The following is a 20,154-nucleotide window of genomic DNA, read 5'->3' on the forward strand; positions in this document are numbered from 1 at the left end:
GAGAGGTGCACAGCAAATGTCATGACTAGCCCCTAAGGGGGCTGCTCTCTAAACCCTTTTGGTTATGTTTTGGACTCTCTTTTGGACTTTCGGACTCCTAAAGTTTAACTTTTGTTCATAGTTCCTGTTTTATTTTGAAATCATGGCCCTTGTGCATCTCGCCTTGTTCTACTTCCTGTCTTTGTCTTGTTTTCCTTCATTTGTGATTGTCTGCCCCGCCCTAATTGGTTTCACCTGTTGCCCATTGCCTGGCGTATTTAAGTCTCGTAATTTCGCTGCGTCCTTGTCGGTTCGTCTGTTTCCATGCCTGAGTGTGTACCTGACTCTGTCTCTTCCCCGTGTTTGTTCCCGTACTTGTGCCTTACATTTTTTCCCCACCTTATGCACTTACCTTGATTTCCTTTGTTTCAAGTAAGGACTTTTGTGTTTTTATTTAGTTTGTTCCTAAGTGTTTTTCTCCTTCGTGGAGGATTTTTGGTTGTTTGAGTTTTGTTCCCTGGACACAGTGATTTTTGGTTTATTAAAAGACTCTAAGTTACTGACCTGTCTTGGGGGTTTTTGCTTTTGGGTCCTGGCCTGATTCCTAGTCTCAGCATAACAGGAAAGGTGAGTCAGGCATGTCAAGGTGTTAGAGGTGTTAGGAGAGGAGGTGCCCTAAGAGAAGAAGTTTCAAGAGATTCTTGAAGACAGAGAGGGACAGACGCCCCGGCTCTGATAACATTTGGTAGATTGTTCTACCATCGGGGAACCACAAACGAGAGCAGTCTGGACTGAGACTGCCCTGTGTGCAGGGTTGGCAATGCAGGATGATGATCCTTGGAGGAACGCAGTGGCCAAGAAGGAGCATGTGCAATAAATTTATAAATAAATTTATTTATAAATTTATAAATAAATTTATAGCACAATCTGCTAATATCTTCAACAGCCTCAAAATGGAATCTATTCTCCATAGCCTGCTATTACTCTCATGCTCAAGGGGTGTTTGTGTTGCTCAAGTTTAAATGAACGCTTATCTGCTATTATACTCTGTTTTGCAATAACTTTAACACAAACTATAAAATTCAGTCTAGAGTGTATTGCCAAGAAGAAACTTACAGTTCTTCTTGGCAAAGGACTCATTTGTTTACAACATCTATACTTACATATGTCCAAGAATTGATGAGGCAGCTTTATTTTTGCAGGAGAGCTGCATAAAACGCCTTTAAATAGTTACATAATGATGATGAGGTGTCACATCTGTAAAGGTACAAGCAGCTCTTTGTGCACTAAGATCAGAGCTCAGCATGTGGAACCTGGTAGGAGTGTGTTAAAACTGCAGCAACACCAAAAGGTCACACAGCTTTCGCACACAGGCTGCAGCACACTGGTACACACACACACACACAGACAGACAGATACTGGCACACACACTAGACATACACAGACATACACAGGGATTAAAAAAAAAAAAAAACTCAGTGGAGATTGAGGAGAGAGATGACTTTATGAGAAACATTCCTCTGAAATTCCTCAGCTCAAAGTGGCGGAAGCAGCAGAGAAACCAGTGTCTTCTGAGGAAACTCTCTTAAACCTCAGAGGCTTTATGGAGGAAAATATGTAGGACCGGCGATGGAAATTCTCTGTGAAACAGTTTCTACAACCACCGTGGTTAGAATATTTTGCTGCAGTACACGTGAACACATACACGTACAAATTAGACTAAATTAGAAGAAACTCTGAACAATCCCTGTGGGGAAACTGGCTGACACACCACAGAGTCGGATGTAGCTTAGAATAGAACGGAGTGCTGAAGATAATGAAGGAAGTAATTTATTGTGGTGTAAATACATGTACGGCAATCCAACTGGCAGATTCACGGGTTGATCCAGACAAGTAAAAATAGCTCACCATTCATTTTCACTGAGGACATGTTGGCTAGTGATACAGCAGAAAAAGCACCAGTGGAATAGATACCATTAATGATGAGTGTCTGCATGGCCTATCAGCACTGACATGCTGTCACTATTCAGCTCCAATACACATTTTAAGAAGTATTTACAAATTGGGAAAAAAAATTCAGGTTTTTATTTTATTTTTTTCATATGACAGGTTTGGCCCTGATAATGATTTCAAACATATCGTCCAGTTCTAAGACCCAGTGGTGATTCATTCATCCACCTGTGCCTGTACTTTTAGAGATCATCATACTGAACAAAGACTGAAACACGTTCGGGGGCGATGTGGTCTAGAATTATTTATTATAATGTCAAAATTTTTCAGAACTTCTGCTAATTATAAAGTTCATTATACTGACACAACCAGGACACAAACAAGCAGCAGAAAATGGATTAACCAATTAAAAACCCCAAACTCATTTAAGTTAATCTAAGTCTTTGATAAAACTTTGCCAATCATGAGCTGATCAGCTTCCTGCTGTAGCTGTAGTGACAGTGTTTGTGACAGGTGTGTTGGTGCAGAGTCAAACTCCACAAACAAGGACTGAACAGCCTCCTGCAGCACAATCCACTATTTTAAAAAATCCTTTTAGTTTCTAGGTGTATATTACAGATATAAACATATTTTATGACTATCATTACTAAAGAAAATATATTTAACACTTGTACATTTTTAATACCCTCTAAGCTTCTTGTTTCAAGGAAAATAAATTCAGTGTTTTTGGATTTATTAAAAGAAAAAATACATTTTGGTTCCATTCATCTGTTTTTGCATTCCTTCCTCCACCAAAATTCTTGAAGGAGGGCCGTTCTGTTTTCCTTGTACTTTTACTACAGGACAATGTTTTCAAAGTGGAAAATGACACTCATGTCATATACTCTTTGATGGTGTCAATGTTGGTGTCCAGAGCAGTTCTGTCACATACAGTGTAGAAATAAACAAAGTACTCAGATCAGTGTATCTGGTCTCAGTGCGGATGAGGCCGTTGGAGACTGGCATGGCTGTGATCCAGTTTTCCCCTGCCTCTGTTAACTGCCAGAGACCAGGAGAAGTGGACCCAGCTCAGTCCAAAAGCAGCCACACCCTGCAAGAGACGCTCACTGTTTCCACTGCACGGCCTTTTCTGGACCAAAGTGGAAGCGGGGCCTTTATGCAGCCACTGTTCCACTTGTCATTTCAGTGTAATTTTGGAGAATTTGATTCTAGGGAGCAGATTTATTATGTAAGTGGAATCTGAGCACTTTAACATCTGGTTTTGAAGATATTGATGAATTTCATCCATTTGTGCTGATAAAAACTGAAGCGACAAATATAATAAAGATAGAGACATGACTCCTCTGCATGAATCTCTTGATAATTACTCTTTATACAAACCACAGGAAAACACACTAATTACTTACACGTTAGAAATCGTTGTATAGACTTAAGTTCTGATCAAAAGCAGACAGGGAAAAGGTTAATATGTCATAAACAAACACACACACATACACACACACTCTCTCTCTCTCAATATAGATCCTCTGCTGTACCACAAACCACATGTGCCTCTCTCAATAACAGATATAGCATCTGGCAGAGAACAGCTTGTTAATTACAGGGCATGTATTCTGTAGGTTACAGCTGGAGACGACACACACTCAGTCTCATACACACACCAGACATAACAACATATAAAAAGCCATAAACACATGTCTAATGATGAAGATATTCTCCTGTGTGTCAGACTATGCGTGCAAGTGTGTGTGTTTTGCTCATTCTGTATGTTTTATATAGGATGAGTCAGGTCTGGGTGTTTGTGTCATATCCTGCGCAGCTCAGTTGGGACGACCAATGAGAGGCTAAGGTTTATGCTGTGGTCATTTTAAGACTTGTATGGCTTATTACATTCACATACATGTCCTCCTGCTGCCTCACGGCCTACGTCTGACGCACACGTGACCTCTCTCCTCTCCGTCAGCCCCCATAGTCTCCAAACAACGCTCTATCACCTCTGCAGTCAATTCCCTCTTCAGATCCAAACTCCAATTCAACTTCCATTCCTGGAATTCCACAACTGGCGCTCTGTGGCCAACCTCCCCCTGAACTCCATCCATCCCTCCCCCATCGCTCCATCCGCAGCCAGACAGCCAGCTCACAAAGCCTCTCTCTGTAGTCACTATGACCCATAGTGTTTACCTACAATTATACAAATTTAACTTCAAATAGATTCATCAAATATAGGTACAGTTTTGAGTTATTCTCTGCCAAATCTGCTCACCGATGCTCACCGATGCAGTTAATTGAAAATGTGTTTAATAAAATGAAAACTGGGGATAAATAGAGTCAAAAACACATCAAAAACAAGGCTCCTCTGACACACAGTGCATACATACAGACACAAGGCTACGAACACATGTAATGGAGACGGACACGAACGAAGAAAAGCAACATCTGTGTTGATGGGAAGAAAAAGTCGGAGAAACTTAAGGTTAGCCGTAGGCATCCATGTGGTGATGACTGGGCAGCTGTAGAAGAAAATTGCAAGCGGATGTTTGTGTGTAGTGGCGGAGATAGGTCTGGATGTGTGTGTGTGTGTGTGTGTGTCACATTTTCATCATTCTCTGTTCATATGAATTAGGACATGGTTAGATCTTGACATCCAGGTGATGCATGTAATCCTATTTTTCATCCTGCTGACTGTGACTGACATGTCTCCTCTGATACACAACTGGTCCATATGGTCAGTAAACCCCGCCTAATATATGGGAGGATGTTTTGTTTCTTTCTAAATGTGGAGTCAATCACAGGGGAAGACCAAACTCGAAGGCGTCACTCCACCCCTTGCGGTTTTGGTGTGTGTCTAATGTATGTACAGTATGGACATAAATGTGTGTGTGTGTTCTTATGGGTGCAGCTTCCTGCCTAAAGGATAGGTCTGCTCTATTTATATGCTTCTTATTGTTACCAATTTTATGAAAAGACCCAAATCAGCAATGAATATATCCATCTAACAAGTGTGGTGTTTGAATTTAAACACTGATATACTGATAAAAACACACCACTGAGCCACACTGTTGTACTGGGTGACATGTTCCTCCATTATGATGAACTGTACTGTAAGTTATTAACAGTTAACTCCACATACATTGTCCTGATGCTGTAAATTCTTACTACAGCACCAACTGTGTATTAATCTGCAGCTGAAAACAGTCGACAATAAATGCACAATTTACTCCTGTTTGAGTAATGTTTTCTAAAAACTACATCGCCCTGCTGTTTTTAAGGAAATTATTTAGCCTTGAAAAAATAATATGACATATGTAAATCTGTGAATTGATTAATGAGAAATGGGACGACAGTGTATTGTTGGTTTCGGTCTTTTCATGGGATCTGCTGACAAGAAGAAAACATGGACTAACACCAGATTTATCCTTTAAATAGTATTTATTCAGTATTGGACAGTATAACCTCTGATATTTCACCATGATGATAAACCAAGGTAGTATGACAGGGGCTGGAATCTTTTCTTTAGGGTTCAAGCTCCAAAGGGGCAGAACCCTGTCGTTTGGTTTATTATTATTTTTCTGCCAAATCATCTCAAATTGCCGTGAGCTGGAATGAGCTTTAAACAACTGCTTCCCAAGAAATATGAGTCCAGTCGGCCAGATGGCTGCGCTGTAATTAAGACCCAAAAACGCAGTTTGGGAAAGGCCATGCCCCTCAAACGGTAAGTCCAATTGACTTGAAATTGGACACACAAGCCCAGCTGTACAAAAAAGCCTCTTGGACCATAAAAAGGACTTCAATAAATAGAATAATAAATATATAGAAATTCAGATAAATTAAAGCTTGCAGCTTGCAGCTTTAATTTTGGCTGACTGAGCTGCTTCTTTCTTCTGCGCAAAAAGGGCTTTAACCCGTGCAGCTATATTTTATAATCTGCATTTCACCAGATTCAAAATGTTGATACCTGACAGACAGAGAGAATAAAATATGTCAGTGAGTGTGTTAGGTCAGAAGTAGGGAGTCTGACAGAATCTGAAAATATAACACGCACCTCCTCTTGGTCTCCATCAAGAGATGTATAGCCTACTGTTACAGCTGGAGGCCCTGCTGGCCAAAGCTAACGTCCCTCCCAAATAACTGCACCCACAGACCCCCCCCCCCGCCCCCCCGACACACACACACTCCATAACTTTTCACTTTCTGAAAAGAAAATTCTGCAACTTAAAGCAGTTTCTAAATGAGTTTGACTGGTCTTGCATGCATGTACACACAGAATAACTGAGTGAGTGCTTCGGATTGCAAACTCACTTCCTGTGCAACACACACATGCGTACACACATACTATTTACTAAACTGGGTATTTCCTCCCTTGGGTAGCTCAGTCTTTACACAAGGCTGCATTTTTTCCTCTCTTTCTTTTTCTTCCCCTCATTCCCTCTGCATGCCCTCGCACAGGCTTTCCAGGATTTCAGCAATTTGCCAAATCTACCTGGAGTCATGTAATTCATTTGGTCAACTCAATCTGACCGATCAACTGACAAATCAAAATTATTTCCAATAAATAACGTTTATATTTTAGAAACAGAATTTTAGATTTTAAAAGAAGACATTTTTTTTTTAAAGAAATCTAGATTATGTTTAAAAAGGGAGCTACAGACAAACCGCTTAGTCGCATGTTACTGAATCTCATTTACTAAGGTACTAATATACTCATGTATTAAAAAGTTATGTTGAAGTATTAATAATAGTGAATTTGCTGCTGGTGTGACATGATTTTACTTGATTCTAATGCAAATCTTTGTTGTGCGTTGAATTAAATAAATTCTGAATCAGTCACCTGACTTCAGGTTAAAACAACTCAGCTCTCAGTGGACATACAGACATTCCTTATGGCTACAACAGAAACTTATTACAGTTATAATAGTTATCAACAAAATAAAGATGTTCTGTTGATCTTGCAATCTTATATCATTTCAAACAACTTTCATAATAATACTGTAAGATCTTGAGGCGTCTTCAGCTGTACACTCGTATTATACACATTGAACTCTACATGTAAATGTGCACTACAGCAAAGCAGCTATGAATGGAAACCAGCCTACTGTTTTTTCAGCATCGGAGGCCTCAACAACCTCCACTCAAAATGACTTCTCTTAACCGCCTCTTCATCCTTATATGAGCCCAGCTCCACAGTGAGATATTAGGGGGATTTTGCTGTGATGTACATGCGCCCCCGCACCGCTTTAAAAAACAACAGGCTCAGGCTGAGGCGGTGGGAGCCACGCTAGGGAGGAAAAAAAAAAAAAAACATGAGCAGAGGTCTGGATGTTAACATGATGAGCTCATGGCATCCGGAGGTCAGTGAGCACAAGGTGACGGGTCATTCTACAACAACTTCTATAACTACATGTTAATTCTGACACCTGATGAGAAATCACGGGCCAAGTGTGATCCACGTACTGTGGTAATGCTTCCAGACTGTGTTTATGTTTTATATTAAAAACTGACTATGGTTTTATTTATCTGTGATATGATGGATAGTGAGCCTGATTATTATAGAACTGTTCAGGACTACACTGGTTGTCAGTGGGAGACCTTAAAATAAATTCATTCTGATGTAACACTATAGATTCTAACTACTTTTGCATGATTTGTTTTACTGTTTTATTAATTGTGTTTGCTGAGAGAATTGGCTTTTTCATCCTACCCAACTTAAATTCCTCCGCTGAATTCTTCTGATCATTGACAAAAAACATTGAATATCTGCACATATGATCCGTAGTCTCTAGCTTCATTCCAAAAACACTGTTGTCTCTACTTGTCCTCAAAAATCTGCTGAACTCTGGTTGAACTCTGAATCCTTGGGAACTAAACCAGTGATCCTCCATGTGTGGTGTCTACTATCCTTACAACAAACACACAGACCACTTACTACGGTGTACTAAGGAAAACAGTCCAGTGCAGGCTTAAGGTTTTGTGGTGGTGACCCTAGTTTTACCGAGCCAACATGACACTTCTTGAAATGAAAACTCAGCGCACAAGACAGACAAGACAACCAAGCTCTAAACAACCAGAGTAAGACTGAGTAAACACCACTTAAGTAGAAGATGGTGAAGCTGAGGTGAATTTATAACATGAAGAGGCTTCTTGAAAACACACTGCGTGTTATTCTGCATTTAATGGTGTGTTTTACGATGCTGAGTGGAAAAATACTTTAAAACAGAGTTAAATTCAACCTGTCAAACAAGAAGGATAAGGCCAAGAATATCTAGCGGAGACTTTCACATGTGCTACGTGGGCTGCAAAATCCCACCAAAGCCAATCTTTCTTCCAAGTCCCTCCAGGAGTTTGTTTTGCTGTCCAGCTGAGCTTACTTTGACTCTGTAATTGACTAGAGCTGGGTCAGTCCCATCATGCAGTGCGTGGTGGAGCCCTGTGGTCAGACTGCTGTTTACATTAGAGCTCTAATCAGCATCCCTGGAGAGCAGCTTCAGATCTAGGCCACTGAACAGTTTGGGCCGGCCCAGTGCCGGCTAGCTGGGAGGGACGGGCCGCTCCGTACCCACAAGACACACCACAACTCTCTGTCTGAAAGTGGACGTCTTCCTGTACTTATGAGGACCATATGTTGATGATTTTTAAATTTGGACATCATCTTGACATCAGATCTCATCCACTGCTCCCTTTGTCTTCTCAGTCAAAGCTCAAAGAATCAGTTTAGTGATTGATAAACTGATCTGATGGGACGGTAAAAGGAACCGCCAGCTCTTGCAGGAAACAACATTACTGTAAAAGCAATATTATGATGTAATACTGTCCACTGAAACAGGAATAACAGCCTGGTGTGTATTCAAATAATAAATATGATTAGTGTGTTTTATTTGAATTATTAATCATAAAAACACTTTTAGAACTCTGTCTGCTTAGTTTTTTCCCAGTTAAAATACTTTTAATTTACTTCTTCTCTTATTTTCTGTTTCAAGTACATGTTGGCACCAAAAATGTCCTATACATCTTTACAGACTTTTCCTGACTTTTACAAACCAGTTACAGACCTTATTTAAAACATTTTAATGTTTTTATTTTCTCCTTTAAATCTCTAGTGTTCTGTCAGTAAACAAACTTTAATCGATTGTTGGTGTTATTTCTGTCAGTCACATTCTGTGACACCCTAACACTAGAAATAGAGCCGTAATTAGTGTGGGAGCCGCGGTCATAGAGCGCAGGCATCGTTGTTAGCATACACATTATAGGAAAGTTGAGATTTTCTGTGCCATGACTGATTTATGTCTCCTTAAAATGACACTGGAGTGAGCGAGAGAGATTTTGTTAAATATAGTTCCTTCATCCTCACGTCTCTTCCTCGCATCCCCATTGGGAGGACATAAGATGTGAGGAAAAGACTCAAGTCAGGGACATGAGGAGCCACTGTAGCTCAAAGGAAAGCGTCCTGCTCTACAGACCTGTACAGCAGCTTTACTGTACACTTTCCCTCACTACAACAACATTCAAACAAATCATGATCTCACTCCTTCCACCATTTGGCCACAAATACTCAGTGAGATGCCCTGAAAATGAATTTTGTCATAAACTGATTAACAGAATAAAGTTTATTTGAACCAACTTTGTCGGCGGTGAGTTCTCGAATCTTGATTATCTGCACTCTGAACTTCATGAGCAGAGCCTCCAGGACCATACACTTCTCCTTCCAGTCCTCCTGGCTCATGGCCTCCTCTCCATCTGCCATACCGGCTGACCCTCTGTAACATACACACAGCCAAACGCACAGCAGTGAGAGACAGACAGGGAGTAAATATATGTACATAATAATACAGCACTCTCATACAGGCTTCCTGTGGAAAAATTTCGCTTTTCATTTCCTCCTCCTGAGGGAGATGAGAGATCAGGGTCAGCTGGAGACAACTATCCTTGAAACTGGGATTCAGTGTCTTGCTCATAGGCACCTCCGCTGTATGAATGACTGGTGACACAGGGAGTGCTCTTATTGCTGTTGGTTGTCTTTCTGAAACATCACTGAAACTCAGGAGAGTATATTTGTGTACACACACACACACACACACACACACAGAGGGTTTGTTGTGTTGAAGTGTTGCCACCAGCCATCACCTGAAATATTCCAGGGTCGGGTCCAGCTGGACCAGTGTGGGCAGTGGGCGTATCGCTCAGCTTAGCCAAACAGTAAAACACCAGTGTTCCAAAACACCTCAGCACCCACCCTGGGACAGGCTTGCATCATGTTTTCCAGGGCTATCACTGGAAAACACCCGGTAAATACAGAGAGGAAGAGCGAACAAGAGAAAGGGAGACAGACGGAGAGAGACAGAGAGGCAGAGATGAGGATCTCTGATGAAGGAGAGCAGCAGCAGGACAAGGAGGAGGAGGAGGAGGATAGAAAGCCTGGGTCTCTCTCCTAAGTAATAACCTCTCATTACCAGCCTGGCCTCCTCACAAAGAGACTGCAAACATGTGTGGAGGGAGGCCATAAACTGGTTTCCACAGGCTTATTTCTGTTGCTTGTTTGCTGTGGTAAACACTGACGAAAGCAAGAAAAAAAAGAGGCTCTCACCCAACAAAACAAAACAACAGAAATGAGTGCTGGTGTGGAATTTAATGACATTTTACATGGCAAAAAGGGTCACAAATACCTATAGAAAACCAGGCCATAAGTCTTAAAGAAATTAGTTGTTTTACATGATAGTTTGAAGTATAATATCACTTTATTAGGCTACTTTGTCAAGCAATAACTCTGTTATTATTTCATTAAAGATAGTTTTATTTCTCAGTATTTGTTGTCACAGCACCCTCAAGTATTTTTTTTTTTTTTTTGATAAGTTAATTCATTCACATTTCCTTGTAAGTACATGTTTTGTAGAATTCAATAAGATCCTATGAGAATATTAGTCAGATTTGTGTATGAGGGGACAGATTTTTTTCTGCCCATTCATCTTTTCCCTTCCCTCCAAGCATCATTCCACAGTGGTGATGAAAGGATGTGGTTGGTAGAAAATATTAAAGGCCATTTAACCCCTGAACACTGTCAGAGCTTCTCTTTGTCTCTATCTCTCTCACTTCCTGTTGAGTAAAATCTGTGTCAGTGTTCAGACACAGTGAACCAGAATGAGTTGTGTGTGCACTTCCCTGTGTTTTGGTCTGAGCAGACCTGTGGCGAGCCATTAAAGACGGAAATATTACCTATTATTAGTGTATTTAAAATGATGATTGACAGGGTGTAGAGATAACCTACTTCTCACTGGAAAATAAACTATGATGAAAAATGAAAGAAAAGTACACTAAACCTTGGGCTTATATGTATCATAAGGTATATATAATAAGTCTATTAAACTTGTATTGCCTATAACCAAAACATATTGTAGATTGTTATATGTTGGACATATTGTTTCAGATAAATACTCATGAAGTCATGGAAATGATTTAACTGATGGTAAACTTTACACAGAGCTCAGGCATAGTGGTGAAGAAGAGTAAACTCCAGTAAAGTGGTCAACAATGAGCCTCCATGAGACAAAGAGTTTAGTTTTACATTGTTGGTGGTACTTTAAATTGAATCTATAGAAACTATAGCTCATCATGGGTGATGTGTTTAAGTTAACTGTGATATTACAAGAATATCTTGAAATGTAATTAAAAACAAAACAAAACAACGTACATTTTAGTGTCTAACTTTTAGAGCTACAGCTTTAAAAACAAATCAAAATTAAAACACCAGACCGCAAAAGACAAAAATAGCACCTCTGTATTTGCTTAGAAAACACTACTGTATTCACATTCATGTGTGTGTGTGTGCTCAGCGCATCATTTTCAAATCACAGTTATACCAAATAGCGGTTAGGTGAAAAACTGGTATTCAGTTTAAAAGTTGTAGTGTTAACATTGTCAACACAGTTTCAATCATTCTTACTGTAAAAAGAGGCCGTTTGCTTTCCGTGGTTCTCTATTTAATTAAAACATATTTTCATTAAAGTTTCTCGACTTACCCTTGTGACTAGAGATGGAAACTTAACGAGGGACTTCACGCCATTCCGACTCCAGTGTGTGTATATATTTATTATTATTCCTGGGGAGCAAAGCCTAATTCATGAGTTAAGACGGTGAATGGCTCTCTTTTCCAAACCTTTTCATTTCAGCATTCAGGCAAAAGTTGGATACGGGCTGGATCCAGAGGGCGTGGCTTCGGAAATACATCCAATCACAGGCTTGAGGGGCGTTTCTCTGCGCAGAACAACCACGATGTCTGCGATTGATGGACGTACCACCTCCACCAATAAAAATCCGGAGCGCTGTTTTATGGCCAGATCACCTTCTGAGGGCGCTGTGTGACAACTTGTCGGAAGTGACGTATCACGTGTGCGTGTGTGCGGCATGGACCGTGGTTGTGTCAAACTTCCGAGAACAACACAGGAAACACAAATATGGCTTCGAATTCAAAGCTTTGGTAACAAATAAGTAAATCTGTAAAGCATGTCATACCACACACTTTGTGCCTAATAATTTCTGTCAATCGTGCAATTAAACAAAAAAATAGAAATATTAACAAAAAGTAGACACTAATCGCACATTATTTTTTCTTTGACACTGTTTGTTTTATTCTGAAAAACAATTCTACCGGAAAATGATTTCTTTATCCTCCGACTTGACATTAGTTACCGCTACCAACTGAAGTAGTAGGACTGCAGGTAAAGCACATGCTCAACTGAGGTGAATGCAAGTTATATTTAATTTTGCACCTTTATTGAGCTGTTGGACTCAGTTTTTGTATTGTTTCAGTGTTTACTGTGGCTGTCTCGCTATTTAATTCGGTACGTAGAGTCTGTGCTAAACAGCTAGCAGTGATTGGTTAGCAGCACTAGCAGCAGGACTTTCATCCAAGGTAAAACGAAGCACCTTAGAAAGTGTGGGCGTAAAGTTTCTGTCCTGATAAATTGTGAATACCAGGTGATTGTTTTATCCACGGGGATCGTTAAAGATGTGAAGACTCAGTGTTGTGCTCAGTTTGAGTGTCTGTTATTAAATCTGCTTGTATTCCCTATAACCAGACCATATTCGGATCGTTATGTTGGACATACAGTTGAAACACTAATGCAGTCATTCAAGAGATTTAACTGATGGTACCCATCACACAGGACTGAGCCATGGTGGTGAAGAAGAAGACAGCCAAAGTTGAGGCTGTGGCGTTGGACGAGGAGAAGCTGCACAAGCTCATAGGTAATGAGGACAAACTACTGATGAGCAAACTGAGGCTGTGTTAAATGAAAAACAAAAACAAAGACCTGTAAATCATTGTGTAGATTCAACCAAAAAGATATTACACATCAGTGTGAGCACAGAGCACTTCTCATTCCAGGTGCATGTTAAATGTGTCATAGTTTTTTATTTTGAACACTGTGTGTGTCATGATCTTTCTCAGCATCCCTCTCTGTGGATGGCGAAGACGATGGAGTCAGGCACGTTGCCCAGACCCTGCAGTCCTGTTTGGAGCTGACAGAGCCAGTGCAGCAGATCCAGCTGGTTAAAAAGGTTAGCAACAACAAGGTTAATGTTAACGGTTTTCATTTTATTGTCAGTATTTAACCCACATCACGTTTAGTGGATGGAGCTGAGTAGGTTAGTATTATAAGCCTTACCATATGGTGTGTGACCAGTGTGTGTCCATATCATATCAGGCAGGGTCCCAGTTGGAGGCACTGAGTGAAGAGCAGTCAGGCGGTGCTCTTCTAGATGCCTGTCTACACACCCTGGCTCTGGTCTACACATCCCTTCAGGCCAAGAACCCCCTACGACGAGCCATCGCCAGGTACACAGCTAAGTTTTAATATTTTCCTTGGTAGTTCATAATAACTTGTTTCTCATTTATTTGTCTGTGTTTACAGTGTATTATTTTGTTCTGTAATAAATAATGTGTCTGTGTCGCTCTTTGTCCTCAGTACCTTGGGTTCAGTACCAGCCTGGTTACAGGAGCGGACTGTGAAATGTTTGTGTGCCTGCTTGTCCGACTGTCTGTCCAACTCAGACGCAGACAAATATTCACACACTGTAGACACCATCACTGCCTGTATGGATGGTTTCCCTCTTGGTGAGTGGGTTATTGTTTGCATTTGCTTTTACTGCTGATTTATTCTACTTTTGATTGCTAGATATCAAATAAATCTCACCTCCTGCTACTAAGTAAATAAATAACCACTTTTTCATCATTTCCTATCTGCAGGTGATCGGTGTATTAACAAACTGCTGCCTGAAGGTTAGTGTCTGTACGTCCTTAATGTCTGATTTTGAGCAAAGACTCTGTTTTCTTCCTCAGCCTCATTGTCTTTCTTCTCCTCTGTGTAGTGCTGCAGTTCCTTCACAGGGGACTGAGTGAATACCTTCATCAGAACAGGTACTGAGGCACACTCTGTAATCCCTATCTCTATAAAGATTTTTTATCTTAGCGCCTAAAGCAACTTGTAAGTAATGTGAGTAAAAGTAGTCAAAGCCTCTGCATTTTAAGGACCTCTTCTTTGATATCTGGAATGTGTTTACTTAGATTTACACTTGACATTTCATCACGTCTCAGTATTTTTGAAAGTGAATGCCTTTTTCCTTGCCTTGACACAACTTGCTGCTTACATCACGTGCATCCCAGTGTGCCAATTTAACCCAAATAACAGCTATTGTAGTTATATTTGTGGGGTTCTTGGTTCAGGACAAGGCTGATGTTCGTACTTTGTCTTGTTGTTGATCAGTGTGTCTCTGTCGCCCCCTGCTGTTCTTTAAGTGGCCTAGCAGGCCTTCACATTGCCCAGGCTCAGCTGATGCAGTCCTGTCTGGCTGCAGTGAAGACCTCCATGCTGGTAATCCAGAGGTCCCAAGAGACCATTGGTGCTGCCCTGCAGGGTGAACACGATCACTGCAAGGTGGAAGACGCACTAAGCTGCCTCCTGAGCTGTTACATACACATCCTCACTGATGGTAAGGAACAGAATTTGTACTGTGGGAACCAACTGTGGATTTAAACATGCTAATCTGCTGGTATAGATATATAGTTTTGTCTTTAACCCCCCACACTAAATTTTGAACAAGTGATATTTGAAACTTGAAAATAAGAACCATGAAACCACAAAACTACTATAATCACGTCCTTTTTTCATTTACTCACTGACTTTCTCCTCTGTTCCTCTCTCTGCCTCTAGAGGAGTTCATTCAGTCAGTCCAGAGCACGGCTGGCATGGCTGTGGTGCTGTTGATCAGGTCCGTCATGGGCTCTGGAGATGAAGTTGCTTCTGTGGTGAGTTAAATATTAAAAGTTGTGGATTTTATGAGAAAATGAACTTTTGTTCTGTAAGACGCTGATTTATAACACACCGAATATAACATATACCACATGTAACTCACCTACATAAACTGCAGTAAGTGGTTTACTTCATAATGTAAACCACTTATTATTAACTGAAATCTTTTTAAATTTCAGTTCATGCTAAAAGTTTTAAAGACACATTTAATAGAAAAAAATTCCGTAACTCAAAACAGAAATTACATTTGAAAGACGTGTTTAATCAGCTTAAAATTTCCCTGTTCTTCTTCACTCTTCCTTTGTGTGTGTCTAAGGTGTGTAGTTTGCTGCGTGGCTCAGCTCAGGGCTTGGACTCAGCCCCTCAGTGGCTCAAACAGAGGTGTGTTGGTCTGTGTACCAGCGGTCGCCCACTGGGTGTCTCTCTGTATCTGTGTCATGGGGTTCTGGCTATGCTGAGCTGGAAGGGTGCTCTCCCAGGACCACAATGGGAACAGCTGCTGCTGCTGGTCCCAGACACGCTGCTGGATCTGGATGTCAGGTAGATATATACTGATCACTCTAAAATTAAATTCTGTCATTATGGTATAATGGATCATAATTGAAATGTGTCTCAGACACACAAATTATTCTGGGATGTCTACAGCTTTAAAAGCTGTAAAAAGCATTGTGATATCTGAATTCTTGATCTGTGTGAAGATCATAAATTAAAATGTTAAATCTTTGAACATTTTTCTGAGGTGTAACAAAGCATGCTAATGTTTTTTTTTTCACCGTAGTATAAAGGAATCCAGTACAGCCATGGTGGTGTCTCGGGTGTTGACCTTGTGGAGTGGTGCTGCTCTGGACTGCCTGCAGGGTGAGAATCGGCCTTGCCCACCCCACCTCCAGAAGTCCCTCAGCGGAGGCTCCGATCTACAGCGACACCTGCTGGAGCACATCTATTCCCACTGGGAGCACCCACTGGACGGAGTCCGCCACCAAACCCGCTCACTGTTCCGCAACCTCCTCCTCCTCCATCAGCACACCAGCCCCTCTGCTCCTGACCCTACCAAGGACTCCTACATCACAGAGCTCACCCAAAGCCTGCTGGGACTAGAGTGGCACATGAGGGGGAAGTACGGCTCCTTGGGATGCCTGGTGGAGCTCTATGGAGCGGGGTACTTGCTTAACATCCATCCCCAACTTCCGTCATGTCTCCTGGGCTTGATGGGTGACCAGACCCTGGCTCCGTACGCCAGCGACCTTCTGGAGAGGCTGTTTGTCCGTCACAAGGCACAGCTGGAGAACGAGGCTGGTGAAGCGGGAACGACAGAGGAGTGGATGGAGCACTGGCACCAGACATGGGTGACGCCCCTGCTACAGGTGCTGTGCCATGCCAGACTGGACCAGACCACATACATCCTGGACTACTTCCTGCCCAAGCTTCTTCGCTGCAGCCCCCCCAGTCTGGCTCACATGGTGCAGGCCTTGCAGGACACACCGCCCTGCAGCACAGGCAAAGTCGCAGATACACAGACATCTCCACATACATCTCCACATACATCTCCATATACATTCACATCCCTTATATCTGCAGCTGCTGTCTCTCCTCCCCTCTGGTCATACTCAACACATATTAAAATCTCTCCCTTTCATAAAGCATTCTGTTGTGGCTTGAAATACTGCAGTTAAAGCGACCACAGAGAGAGCATTGTAACAGTCAGGGCAGTTTGAAAAATGTAGAACCTTTCTGTTAATACTGGTTTTATTTTTTGTTAGGTCCTCCAGGCAGTAGGGGTGCACTGGGAGCTCTGATGACGTGCCTCCGAGCGGCCAGGGCCCAGGGTGTTGTTCCATCTTCAGAGGAGGGTCTGTGGGGAGGACTGGTGCCCCTCTGCCTACTCCAACAAGCACTGATACACAAACATGATCAAGTGAGTATTTGTCTTTGCTTGACTATGTATCCAAGGTCTTCAGTATTGTAAGAATTTTAATTTTAGTGGTTTTATTGTTGAGTTTTTATACATTTTGTGTGGCTTATATCTGAATGTTTCTGCTGTATTTATATGTCGTCATTTCTTTCTGCCCAGGTGAGGATAGATGCTTTGGGCTTGGTGTGTGAGAGCCACCGCAGCACTGAGGTTCTGACTTCACAGGAAATGGACCTGATCCGCCACTTCCTGCTGCCTAATCTCAACAGTCAGTCCCCAGGGGTCAGGCAGCAGACAGTCAGCCTGATGAAGAAGGTCAGCAGCTGTTCATGTTCTGTGTTCTCGTTGCATTCGAAATGTCGAGCCATACAATAAGCTTGTGTTTGCTCGTGGCCTGTGATCAGCAGCCTGTGTGTTTTTTCTCACTGAGTCTAACAGGAATCCACCGTACTATCAGCTCATTTGACTAATGAAAACATCAAAATCTTCACTTAATGAAGCTTTAAATCTTCCACTGCATAGTTACTTTGTAGAGTGAAGGACAGCACTCAGCTGCTGCAGAAGAGACTGAGTCAGGAGAGAGACCAGGAGCAGAGAGACAGAGACCAACACACTCTACACCTGTACAAGGTAAACCACACAACAATCAATGCTCAGTTTTTCCCTTTGTGATGATGTTTTTTCTTATATGTTTTTTAAATAAATAAAGGCTTATTTTTTGTGTGTGATGTAGGAGTTCCTGCGGTGGCTGTGTGTGAGGCTGCTGGAGGTTTTGCTTCCTGGTGCTTCCTTTTCTAAATGCCTTATGTCCCTTCACCTGCTGTGTCTCCTGGGCCAGCTCTTCACCTTCAGCTCGGGTACACAAAACATCATATCTGTGTTCAAATGCTCCCACTGTTACTGATCGTTTTACAGCTGACATAATATGTTGCAAAAAATATATTCAGTAACAGTATCACTAGAAAAGCAAGGGCTGTGTAATTTTAACTTTGTTTAGACTGCAACTGGGCAAACTGTTGATGTTTGCAGCGAGTAATTATAATACAGAAATAACGTATTTGTCCTTATGGCTGAACTGTCGTCATACACACAGCGTTTTTTTTTTTTTTCAGATGTTAAAACATCAGACAGTTTGGAGTTCAGTGCTTTACTCAAGGGCACCTTAGTGATGATGCTTGGCACCTTTCATGCAATAGCATTGGCCGGCTCACAGCTTTCTGAACCAGCAGCCTGTCCATTATTGGTCAGTCTCTTTGCTGTGATGCCAGCCTGATGCTCCAGCTGTCTCAGCGTATGCTCTTCTTCTTGTTCCTCACCGTCGCCTCCTGTGATTTTTCACCTCTACCTCTCCGATTTTCCTCAGGGCCCGATGTGTTTGCCCTCGGTGAGGTTGTGACCTCTGGGCATGCTCAGAATGTCCTCTACTGTGTTGCCAGCAACTTCCTGGAAGTCAAACAGCTGGCCTCATCGCTGCTGACACAACTCCCCCCATCGGCTGTAGGACTACAGGTTAATATCCCAGACACTAGCTATTCATCAACTATTTTTATATTGTTAAATGTATAAAAGTGTAGTGTACGTTGCTGTGATGCACTTTTGCTAGGATCTGAAGACTCCACATTCAGATGGAATTTGCATGCAGATAAAGCACAATCATCACTGTGTGTAACGGTGTGTAGTTGATACCTCCTTGGTCTTTGTGATGTTAGGTGCCGGAGAGGATGCGCTGTGTCCTTCAGGCTGCTCTGGACCTCAGTACCAGCACCAAGCCTTTTGACAGCGTTACAGCAGCCCACCTCCTCAACCTGCTGCTGCACCAGCCAGACCTGAGCCAGGCTCTGCTGCACTGTGCCCAGCAGCAGGGCCTCGATTTCCAGCTTCCCTCCCCACTGCCCCAGGCTTCAGAGACACTCATCTTGGAGCTCAACACCCTGGCTGGTAAAATTCAGATGTATTGCCCCAATACATGTATGTATGTGCTAAACGTACACTTAATCGAATATCATAAGTGAAGCATATGTCTTGTTATTGTCTCTCTGTCCACAGTGGTTCAGTTCTTGCTGAGCTGTCTGCAGTCTGAGGTGTTGAGGGCTGAGTCATCTCTCTTACAGGCAGCTGCTTCCTGTCCTCTTTATGGCAGAGCTCACTGCATCACAGCTGTACTGCAGCATCTAAACACTGAGTGAGAACAAGAATCACCACAACACATACATGTTACGGCTTACTTCCATTTGAGTAAATGTTTTGGTCTTTGGCAGTGGAGGAAGGCCTACTGCACAAACTCTGACTACCAGAGCATGTTGGATTTAGAGAGCCTACTCACTTGTGTTGTGTTTTGGTGTTTGTGTGATAAGTGTATGTTTATGTGTGCGTTTAGGACTTTGAGAGAGACTGATCAGTGGAGATGTCTGGTGTCAGAGCTGATCGCTGTGTGCTACAGGATGTCTGATGTGGTTTCCCCTGTAGTTCAGAGCTCTTCCCCAGAAGGACTCATCCCCATGGATACTGACTCAGGTGATCTCATTTCTTAACATTGTCCTCTTCACTTTACTCTGTATTGTAAGTATAATATGTGATAAACAGGAGGACAGTAATCATGGGTTTAAAATAAATTAGAGTTTGTGTCCAAAAACTATGAAACAAAAGAATAAAGAGTCTCACTGAGCACAGAAATGTAGGGAACTTTCTCTGTGGAAAGTCCAAACATTTCTTGAAAATAAATCCACAAATATTAATTAAGTTTTTTTTTTTGTGTGTGTGTGTGTGTTTGGACAGAGACGTCAGCAGGTCTGCAGAAAATCCTGCAGGAGATCCAGCCCAGGGACACCAATGACTTCTTCACCAATGCCAGAGAGCTGGACACACACCATGGAGATGAAAACAACACACAGTGTCAGACCACACACACACCATCACTGGATGCTGGTGAGTTACAGATAATTATATTACACTGATTACATTTAATGTCACACAGGAATATAGCTCTTTTTTTAGACTTTGAATCAGTTGTAGTTG

The 20,154-nt window shown here is 41.9% G+C and overlaps 2 protein-coding genes across 3 annotated transcripts in view; one reads left to right on the forward strand and one right to left on the reverse strand.

Annotated features, from left to right (window-relative positions):
- plekhh2 (pleckstrin homology domain containing, family H (with MyTH4 domain) member 2) overlaps positions 1-12,053 on the reverse strand; it is a 29,154-nt gene extending 17,101 nt beyond the window's left edge. The window contains exons 1-2 of the mRNA XM_041050548.1: positions 11,937-12,053; positions 9,545-9,680 (exon numbers count right to left, since the gene is read on the reverse strand). Of these exons, the coding sequence (XP_040906482.1) occupies positions 9,545-9,667 (123 nt within the window). The 5' untranslated portion in view covers positions 9,668-9,680; positions 11,937-12,053. The remainder of the gene's footprint in view (positions 1-9,544; positions 9,681-11,936) is intronic.
- A 563-nt stretch (positions 12,054-12,616) lies between these two features.
- Positions 12,617-20,154, forward strand: part of thada (THADA armadillo repeat containing) — a 79,405-nt gene continuing 71,867 nt past the window's right edge. The window contains exons 1-20 of one of the 2 annotated variants that reach the window (XM_041050509.1): positions 12,617-12,635; positions 13,083-13,164; positions 13,367-13,476; positions 13,623-13,753; positions 13,884-14,032; positions 14,165-14,197; positions 14,287-14,335; positions 14,714-14,907; positions 15,129-15,223; positions 15,544-15,767; positions 16,006-16,724; positions 16,988-17,142; positions 17,299-17,454; positions 17,662-17,769; positions 17,873-17,996; positions 18,503-18,648; positions 18,849-19,077; positions 19,186-19,321; positions 19,517-19,653; positions 19,915-20,064. In XM_041050509.1, coding sequence (XP_040906443.1) covers positions 13,092-13,164; positions 13,367-13,476; positions 13,623-13,753; positions 13,884-14,032; positions 14,165-14,197; positions 14,287-14,335; positions 14,714-14,907; positions 15,129-15,223; positions 15,544-15,767; positions 16,006-16,724; positions 16,988-17,142; positions 17,299-17,454; positions 17,662-17,769; positions 17,873-17,996; positions 18,503-18,648; positions 18,849-19,077; positions 19,186-19,321; positions 19,517-19,653; positions 19,915-20,064 — 3,118 coding nt within the window. In that variant the 5' untranslated portion in view covers positions 12,617-12,635; positions 13,083-13,091. Of the gene's footprint in view, positions 12,658-13,082; positions 13,165-13,366; positions 13,477-13,622; positions 13,754-13,883; positions 14,033-14,164; positions 14,198-14,286; positions 14,336-14,713; positions 14,908-15,128; positions 15,224-15,543; positions 15,768-16,005; positions 16,725-16,987; positions 17,143-17,298; positions 17,455-17,661; positions 17,770-17,872; positions 17,997-18,502; positions 18,649-18,848; positions 19,078-19,185; positions 19,322-19,516; positions 19,654-19,914; positions 20,065-20,154 lie in introns of both variants that reach the window. The other variant, XM_041050510.1, reaches the window with a different exon arrangement.

This window comes from Toxotes jaculatrix, chromosome 11, assembly GCF_017976425.1.
Source record: "Toxotes jaculatrix isolate fToxJac2 chromosome 11, fToxJac2.pri, whole genome shotgun sequence".
Taxonomy (NCBI): Eukaryota; Metazoa; Chordata; class Actinopteri; family Toxotidae; genus Toxotes; species Toxotes jaculatrix.